At 46.1% G+C, this 10,068-nt stretch overlaps 1 protein-coding gene across 6 annotated transcripts in view; it reads left to right on the forward strand.

The window, feature by feature from the left end:
- Nucleotides 1-10,068, forward strand: part of VMP1 (vacuole membrane protein 1) — a 104,419-nt gene that overhangs the window by 71,869 nt on the left and 22,482 nt on the right. For 5 of the 6 annotated variants that reach the window (XM_083587887.1, XM_083587891.1, XM_083587889.1 and 2 more), the window contains exons 9-10: nt 5,593-5,709; nt 9,552-9,613. In XM_083587887.1, coding sequence (XP_083444013.1) covers nt 5,593-5,709; nt 9,552-9,613 — 179 coding nt within the window. Of the gene's footprint in view, nt 1-5,592; nt 5,710-9,551; nt 9,897-10,068 lie in introns of all 6 variants that reach the window. The other variant, XR_014541939.1, reaches the window with a different exon arrangement.

Consider the following 10,068-nt stretch of genomic DNA (forward strand, 5'->3'; position numbering starts at 1 on the left):
CACCAGCGCCATTGCGTTAATCGCACAGATAAATAGAAGGAAATCGGATATTTAAAGGGTTCTGAAAGGGACGACGTCTTCCCCAGGGTCTCAAGAGTTTTAATTGGTTTACTCTGCAAAGTTCTTCTATAGTCAAATTTAACTCTGCCTTTGGTAACAAGTTTATATGATACACCCCCATGCTGAAGGCCGCAGGAGGGTTGGAACCAGAACTCCAGCAAAACGAACGCAGAAACATTTGTTCTTATAACTCAATATGGGGATAGCCAACATGGTTTCCCCTCCTCCCGTCGTTTTGGACTACAACTCCAATCATCCCCAGCCAATGATCAGAGATAATGGGAGTTGTAGTCCAAATCATCTGTAGGGTGCCACGTTGGCTAACTTTGGCCTAGACTGCCTGACCCCAGCTGTCTGGGACCCTGTTAGGGACTGAGGATTGTATTGGCTATTTAAAATGTTTTCATTTTATTCTCATTTTAGCACATACAGCGCCTTTATTGATTTTGAAAGACAAGTATAACATAACCCAAATGAAAAGTTGCAACCCACCCATCCTGTTTCACTGTCCAGTTTGCAAGACAAAAGTAGAGAGATACATTTGCCAACTTTGAAAAAATTGCATTATTATAATTTATTATTATTATTGAAATTATATATGTTATGATCTCACTGTGAGTGCAGTAATTGCAGAAAAGAAGGATAAATGAACCAGACTTGAGTTTTCTTATTTGCTCATACCCCTCTCTCCTTTTAAAAAAAGGAGTGGGACGGAGGAAGCCCCTTTTAGCCAGAGTAGGTACTGACAGGACTCTGGATGAATTTATCTTCTTCAAGGAGAGCTGTGTTAATCTGGGCCAAATCCAGGCTGTTGCATTTCTCTTGCATACCTTGTCTAGACTGGGGATAAAGAGTCACATTTTAAATGTGCTGTATAATGCGTCTGAACACTTAGCGCATCAGCGTGGCAGGTCGGATATTTTTACGATCCTTTTAAGCAAAGGTTGACCATTTAGCTGGGGCAGTAACATTAATAATGAGCATTTTAGATGGCTCAAAGCTATCCCAGGTACATTCTTTCTCAGTAGGCCTTACGCTACAACAAGCTAGTAAGGTAGTCCATTGCTGTTATTTCCATGTTTGGGCATCCATTGCGAGGGTTGGGTGGCGACATTTAGGCCTCCAGGTACATTTGCTGGACTATTTTTATTCATTATACTTACTGAGCTAGGGACGCGGGTGGCGCTGTGGGTAAAACCTCAGCGCCTAGGACTTGCCGATCGCATGGTCGGCGGTTCGAATCCCCGCGGCGGGGTGCGCTCCCGGCGTTTGGTCCCAGCGCCTGCCAACCTAGCAGTTCGAAAGCACTCTTAAATGCAAGTAGATAAATAGGGACCGCTTACCAGCGGGAAGGTAAACGGCGTTCCGTGTGCTGCGCTGGCTCGCCAGATGCAGCTTGTCACGCTGGCCACGTGACCCGGAAGTGTCTGCGGACAGCGCTGGCTCCCGGCCTATAGAGTGAGATGAGCGCACAACCCTAGAGTCTGGCAAGACTGGACCGAACAGGCAGGGGTACCTTTACTTTTACCTTTACCTTACTTACTGAACTAAATTCCTATACTTCTTGATTGTAGTAAGTAAAACTTCTAAGTGGTTGACAAATACAGTGGTACCTCGGGTTACATACGCTTCAGGTTACAGACTCCGCTAACCCAGAAATAGTACCTCGGGTTAACAACTTTGCTTCAGGATGAGAACAAAAATCGTGCTCCAGCGGCGCAGCAGCAGCAGGAGGCCCCATTAGCTAAAGTGCTGCTTCGGGTTAAGAACAGTTTCAGGTTAAGAACGGACCTCCGGAACGAATTAAGTACTTAACCTGAGGTACCACTGTATTAAAACTACCAATAAAAGCCAGCTAGTTTTTTTAAAAATAATTAAAATTAACAGTAAAAAAAGAGATTAAAACACAGCAGCAGCACTGTGTATGGGTAGGGTTGCCCAAACTGCCTGTTTCAATCAGTTGCTTAAATAAGTACTGCCTGATGTCAATAAGCAGGGAGTTCCAAAGTGCAGATGCTGCCATATCCATAAGATTGATTTCTTACAACTGTGGAGCAGATATTTTGTGGAACCTGTAACAATGCCAGTGGCTGGACTACAACACCCATCATCCCTTGCCCTTGTCCATGCTGATTGGGGCTGATGAGGGTTGGGAATCCCAAAACATCTGGAGGGCCACAGGTTCGTCGGCCCTGATACATCACCTCCCATCCCAGCAACCATCAGTTGGACAAGGCCCTGTTCTGTGTTTAGACAATGTGTGAGGTGCTGGACTATTATGGGCTGCCACAGCAATTGTCCCGAAGCCGTGGAATGTCTGCCCCCCCAAAAAAGTACACAGTACCCCTCCGCAGGGGCGATTGCAAAGAGGCAAGATCGGAGCAATAGATCTTTCAGAGACTGCGATGTAGATTTTGGTACGTTGGGTTTCTTTACTCACTTACTCTGCAGAATCAGTGAGCTGTGCATGGCGGGGGTTTTGTGCACTCGAGGGGTTTGCGGGGTTTTCCTGAAGGAGCGTCTCCACCCCCATCATTCACTGAGGTCCAGCTCTGAGGAGGGCCTTCTGGCGGTTCCCTCCCTGTGAGAAGTGAGGTTATAGGGAACCAGACAGAGGGCCTTTTCGGTGGTGGTGCCCGCCCTGTGGAACGCCCTCCCACCAGATGTCAAGGAAATAAACAACTATCTGACTTCTAGAAGACATTTGAAGGCAGCCCTGTTTAAGGAAGGTTTTAATGTTCGATGTTTTGTTGTGCTTTTAATTCTGTCAGGAACCGCCCAGAGTGGCTGGGGAAACCCAGCCAGATTGGCCTGGTAGAAATAATAAATTCTTCTTCTTCTTCTTCTTCTTCTTCTTCTTCTTCTTCTTCTTCTTCTTCTTCTTCTTCTTCTCCTCCTCCTCCTCCTCCTCCTCCTCCTCCTCCTCCTCCTCCTCCTCCTTATCAGATAGCAGCCCTCCCTCACCCCCAGACCAACTGCAAGCTGCTTTTTGAAACGTGAGGGAGTTTTCAAAAGCAGCACTTGACAGAGAATGAGAGTCTGCTTTCTGTGAAAGTGAGTGGATTGGGGCCCAAGATCCACGCAAACTCTCGGGGGTGGCTAGTAGCTGTTTGGGTCTTGGTATCCCAGTCCAACACTGGGAAGGGCTGTACTGCAGTGGTAGAGCATATCTACCTTGCATATACAAGGTTCCTGGTATCTCCAGGTATTGCCTGCCTGAAGCGTGACTGCTAGTCAGTGTAGACAGTGCCAAGCCAAATGGACCAGTAGGTCTAACTCCATATCAGCCTGCGTCTCTGACAAATTACCAAAAAATCCCAAGAGGGTGGTGTGCACACGGCGCTGCTAGCAAAATGTTACAATCATTTACAGTTGCATGATAGGCTTCCTATAGGCTTCCTAACCTACCACACAGGGTTGTTGTGGGGATAAAATGGAGAAACGGAAGCCTGGAGCTCTGTGGAGGAAAGATGGCGTGTACAATAATAATACAGTGGTACCTCAGGTTAAGTACTTAATTCGTTCCGGAGGTCCGTTCTTAACCTGAAACTGTTCTTAACCTGAAGCACCACTTTAGCTAATGGGGCCTCCTGCTGCTGCCGCACCACCGGAGCACGATTTCTGTTCTCATCCTGAAGCAAAGTTCTTAACCCGAGGTAATATTTCTGGGTTAGCAGAGTCTGTAACCTGAAGCGTATGTAACCCGAGGTACCACTGTATACCCCACAAGCGTCCCAGGGAAAAATGAGACATCCTGTTTTCTCGCGCAAGAGCACAGCGGCCATTTTGGGCGCCATGATTTCCCCCCAAATCTCACCCCAAAAAAGCTCTTCCTACACCCCAAAAAAGCACTTTTGGGGGGCCGCAATCTCACACAGCACCCCAAAAAGCGTGTGCAAGCATGGCCCCCAAAAGAACACGTCTTTGGGGCTCAGTGATCCCATGCAGGTCACGTGACTCATGTAGGAGCAGGGTGAAAAGACGCACATCCCGGTTTTGGTAGAACAAACCTTTTTTTGGCTTCATCTTTCTCTCAGCAGCACACACGCACAGCGATAAATACCAAGGTTGATTTTATTTTGTTTTCCCCCCTTCTGGCTTTTGTTTCAGATGCGATTCATGAGGGATCAGTCTCAGAGACTGACTCACCGGGCCAAGTACACTTGTTTGGGGGGTGGGGGCTGATGGGGGAGCCTTCTTTTTAATGTATGGCTTTAAAATGGCTGGCTGTGGTTTTGTGCATTTCTTACGAAAGACGTCTGCGAGCTGTTTCTAATCTGGGGCTAGCAAGAGAGAATCGGGGCAGGGTCTGTTGTTTGTCTGGGACATTGTCTAGCTGAGGTCTCCCCAGTTTTTTGGAAATTTATGTGCTGTAACACTAACATTCTTGGGCACGAGCCTTTTTTAAATTAGGAGAAAATGAGAGCTCACATATTTTGTGTTGTTTTTCCAAAGGATTAAGGACTTCCTAAGGAGACGTGAGGCTCATCTACTGCAGTAGTCTTCAAGCTTTCCAGACCCTGGACCCACCATTAACCCAAACATGCATTTAAAGGCTTGTAGGGTGGTGGTGCTGTGTTTACAACCCACCTTGGTCTCCTAGAGGGTCCTGACCGACCACTGGAAGATGAAGGATCCAGTTTGGCCTTCCTCAACATGGTATCTTCCAGATATGGTTGGACTGCAGCTCCCATCATCCTCAGCCATTGGTCAAGCTGGCTGGGGGTTGATGGGAATTGGAGGCCAAAACATCTGGAGGGCTCCAGGTAACAGAAGGCTGATCTAAAACCCAACATCCCTATTTTCCACAGTGGCTATCCATATACCACTGGGAACATAGGAGCCTTCTGAATCAGGCCACTGGCCTGTCTAGTCCAGAGTCTTGTTCTTCTCATGGTGGACTCCCAGAAGCCCACAAGCACAGCATCACAGCAAAAACCCTCCTCCACTATCCCCCCCCCACACACCTTCAGCAACTAATCTTCCTAATACTGTTTGCTGTATTTTTATCCCTTTGTTGCTTGGTTTTTAATTGATCTTCGGCTGTTTGAGTAGTTTAAGTTGCTTTGAGGCATTTTTTGTAGAACATGACGAATAAATGCCAGTGATGATGAAAGATGTATAGACTGCCCCGAAACATGGAGGTTCTGTTTATGGCTGAGAACTGTTGCTAGGCCTGTGATTCTCCATGGACTTGTCCTGTTTCCCAGTGGCTGTTTGGCATTACAGTGGTACCTCGGGTTAAGTACTTAATTCGTTCCGGAGGTCCGTTCTTAACCTGAAACTGTTCTTAACCTGAAGCAACACTTTAGCTAATGGGGCCTCCCACTGCCACCGCGCTGCTGGAGCACAATTTCTGTTCTCATCCTGAAGCAAAGTTCTTAACCTGAGGTAATATTTCTGGGTTAGCGGAGTCTGGAACCTGAAGCATATGTAACCTGAAGCGTATGTAACCCGAGGTACCACTGTAATCAAGTTATGGGGAAATTCTCCATCTTATCTCACTCCTTTTCCTCTCTCTTAACTTTACAGATTCCAAACCCTCTTTTCGACCTGGCCGGGATAACATGTGGACATTTCCTCGTTCCCTTTTGGACGTTCTTTGGCGCCACCCTGATTGGAAAAGCAATAATCAAGATGCACATTCAGGTAATGGCGCTGGCCTCTCTTGCAGAAACACTGTGCTTCCATCCGGGCCCTTTCACGCACTTCCAATCTCAATCGTAATTGCTGTTTCCAGGCAGTCTCTAACACTGGCTGTGTTAATGTTGAGCACTGATTGGAATGTGCCGGTGACGTCACTATCAGACCTACCGTTATTCTTTTCCCACCCACCACCCACCCCACCTCCTGGGGCAGCCTAACGACTAAAAGCACAAAATATGTGAACCTGCTTTGCATTTTGCATCTGCCATGAAAGCATTAAGTGGCTCAACCTTCTTCCCACCACCCTACTTCCCCATCTGCAATAAAGGAAACAATAATATTAGTCATAGTCAGTTTATTTATATGCCACATTTTCCACAAATACCTTGTGCCCTGAATGGTTTGCAGAAAAAGAACAATTGAAAGTCTAATAATTAGCACAGCACCCATAGCTTTTAATAAAAAGTATTACGTCTTGTGGACCTGTGTCTTGTAGGGAGACAATCCTCTCTTTACTACATGCAGTATGTATAAATATTGATTGTAAATTGGAGTAAAACCTGAGTCCCCCTAATTTGTAGTACTGGTTGGCCAAAGTTTGGGATATAGCCTGTAGGGTTAAACTGACTAATATAATCCAGGTCAGAGAGCGTAGGCAAAATGATAACCTTTGAAAAATAACCTCTTGAAAATCATGTTCTGGTGTAACAAGGGACAAGAAAATTTGAATGCTTATCCTCTATTGAGATTACTTTAAGACCTTTAATTATGTACTCTGTGAATATTAGCTGCTGTTTTTTCGCTTAATTAAAAGAAACATGATTTGATAACATTTAGCTACCATATGCATGTTGCATCCTGTTAAAGAAAAAGGTCATATTGGGGGATTATAATACCTCTACAAGGATAGTTCAACCCTTTCATAACATCAAAAGTGTGAAAATGACAGAGGTGGCCAACATCTTGCCTTCCAGATGTTAGGCTACATGTGCCATCAATCCCGGCCCACACTGCCCAGACAATCGGGGAGAATGAGTTCACTATTAGTCAGTAGGATAACTAAACATCTATAGGCTTCCCTGAGGATAAATAGTCTGGGAGCTGGGGGAAAACCTTGCTCTGGTGAGATAAGTTTTAGAGGACGTGCTGTTCCATAGTTGTTGTTTCAGAATGTCATTTATAATGATCTACACCCACATGTGGTTTTGGGGTGATGGCGTGAGTGGATTTCCCAGACTATTCAACATTGGGTAAATCCTGCATCTGTCATAAAAGTGTGTGATCTCCCCCTCCTTACTCCCAGCTTTCAGCCAGCGTGGAACTATTATCTCGTTGTGTCTGTTTATCCACACGCATTGTGGTACAGAGCCCTAAACTTTTCTTGTGTGTGTGTTTATTTTTTTCTGATGTAGCTGAGGATTTTAGGAAATGTAGCTGTCACAGAAGATTTATGGTGTAATCCCCTGCCCTCCATGCCAAACAGGAAGCTTCTGGGCTCAGCCCAGCAGCTCGTTTTACTGTTGCGTTTAATTGGCCTTTAAATCCGCACCGCAAAATGGAGTCCCGTGTACTAATGGCGAGCTGATTCTCAGAGTGAGGGTCCTTTATGGGGCCAAACTGGATCCCCTCACATGCATGAGGCAGGTGGCTCAGGGATGCCGAAAGGTTTGCAGAGCCAGCGGCCTTTGCGGTTTTGATGGGCTCCCATCAGCCCTATCTAGCGAGGCCGATGGACAGGAGTAACAAAATATGTGCAGAGGACCACATTTAATGGGTGCTTTGCACCTGAACGGGCTTTGAACTTAAACTTGTGAGATCCTCCTAATTTCTTGACTTTTAGCTACACCGCTCTCCTTATGGGGCGTGGACTGCGCCCAAGTGCATGCAAGTGATCTGTAGTAGAAAGAGCCACTCACCCCCAATTTAGTGAAAGGGAGGCTGGGGTGGGGAGATCTGGAGGTGGCTCAAACCACAAAATGCTCCCTTCATCCTTGATTTATGGAGTCTGGTGCCCTTGCGGTTGTATCTGTCACTGACACACAATTTCCCCATTATTTTGTTTTATTTTTAAAGTTGTTTTTCTCTGAATTCCTTGAGCAAACAATCCATTTAGAAACAAAACAAAACTTGGATACCTATTTTAAGAGGACAGATACCTCGTCAAGTGATAAGCTTGCTTCTGGATGGCACCAGTCCTGTCTGCTAGTTGGGTTAAAGTATTTTAAATTCTCCATTTTGGAAAAAAAAATGTACTCTGCACTTTAAAAGAAACACACGCACAAATTCCTTGTCTTTATGGATTTGTTTTTGATATGTAGGGATAATTTTCCCTCAATCGCTTTCCCATGGTCTGATATGGTACAGTCCAAGCATACTTTTACCACGTAATGAGCTTTTAGTGCAAAGAGCATCTTATTTTCCTGGCCATGGCAGATTTTGATCCGCCCAACGGCCAATAAATTAAAGACTTTAAAGCACGAATGGGAACAATCTGTGGCCCTGCAGGTGTGTGTTTCAACGCCAGCTTTGTTCAGGCCCAGCCAGCATGATGATCCGGTCAGGAATGATGAAAATTGTAGTCCTGATATATTACAAGTTCCCTGTCCCTTCTTTAAAAGCTGCTTACATTTCGTTTGCACAGCCTTGAATTTTGCTTCTGTATTTTGCAAAACAGCAGTTTTTGCATCCCTTGCCATAGGCCATGCTGGCTGAAGCTGATAGTAGTTCAGCAACATTGGGGGGGGGTCATAGGTTAGCAACTCCTTGTACAAGAGGGGGCAGCGTTGGAAATACTTCACAGCCTCCCGGTGGCCCATTTCACACACTACGCAAGCCTGAGGGGTACTCACAGTAAAAGTCACAGCCATTTCGCTTCTCCCTTGGTCATCCTGCTGCTGCACTAATCCATGGTTTGGCTTAGCACTGAGTTCATGGTTTGTCTCAAGCCAGACAAAGCACAAAGGGTAGCCAAGGTTTGTTCTTAGATTACTGCTTGGGGTTTGTCTGGAGGTAAGGCAAAACTTGCACCCCCCCCCCAGGTTCGGACGCAATGCTAGACCAAATCATCATTTAGCTGCAGGTATTTAGGATGTGGGTGGCGCTGTGGGTTAAACCACAAAGCCTAGGACTTGCCGATCAGAAGGTCAGCAGTTCGAATCCCCGCGACGGGATGAGCTCCCGTTGCTCAGTCCCTGCTCCTGCCAACCTAGCAGTTCGAAAGCACGTCAAAGTGCAAGTAGATAAATAGGTACCGCTCCGGCGGGAAGGTAAACGGCGTTTCCTTGCGCTGCTCTGGTTCGCCAGAAGTGGCTTAGTCATGCTGGCCACATGACCCGGAAGCTGTACGCCGGCTCCCTCGGCCAATAAAGCGAGATGAGCGCCGCAACCCCAGAGTCGGCCACGACTGGACCTAATGGTCAGGGGTCCCTTTACCCTTTACCTATTTAGCTCCATCATGTAGCGGCCGTGACTTTTACTGTGTGTACCTGCCTACTTGCTCCTTTGTGCTTGGCTACGGTTTGGCTTAGCATTGCCTGTCAACCAGACCATTACGTAACGAATGTATCTGGTCCCCACTTTAAAGTGATGAGGACACTGAGACACAATGGGTAAAACATTGTGGGATCAGGGGAGAAGAGAGACACAAAGCTGCCTTTTCCAGCCAAAGTTGTGTGCCTAGTTTAAGGCCTAGATGACCTTCACACTGGAAGAAATGTCAAGGCAAAGGGGTAACAAAATAACAGGAGAGCATGATTAATTGCATTGGAAGACGGGCTGTAATCTTGAATTGTTTTGGCTTCCCCTTCAGTTGAATATGCCTCTGACGGATGTTTTCCCTCTTTCAGAAACTTTTTGTCATTATCACATTCAGCAAACATATAGTGGAACAGATGGTGGCCTTAATTGGGTGAGTAACTTTATAGCTGCCTACTGCCTCACCTTGTTGGGAAGTATTGCTGTTTTGAATCCTTTGCAGCCTTGGAGGAAGACATCAGGTTGGCCTCTCAGATGAGGTTTGGCTGTGCCATTGCCCATGCTGGCCGCAAGGGCTGATGGGAGTTGGAGTATGGCAACGGATGGAGGGTGCCTTATGGACTTAACCCATGCTCTGCTGCCTAAGAAGGAACAGAGGAGGGAACCTGGGAAGAGAACGGAATTACTGCTGTTGGTTTTTTAACATCATATCCTGGGCTTTTTTGTCTTAATTTCAAAAGTGGTTCACACTTAAAAAAAGAAAAACCCAACCACAATGAAACACCTACAAAATGATGCATACAGCAATTAAAATTGCAGTGAGAGGAAGAACAGAAGCCAACATTTACCATATTTTTTGCTCTATAAGATTCACTTTTTCCCTCCTAA

The sequence above is a fragment of the Podarcis filfolensis genome, assembly GCF_964270895.1.
Source record: "Podarcis filfolensis genome assembly, chromosome: 15".
Taxonomy (NCBI): Eukaryota; Metazoa; Chordata; class Lepidosauria; order Squamata; family Lacertidae; genus Podarcis; species Podarcis filfolensis.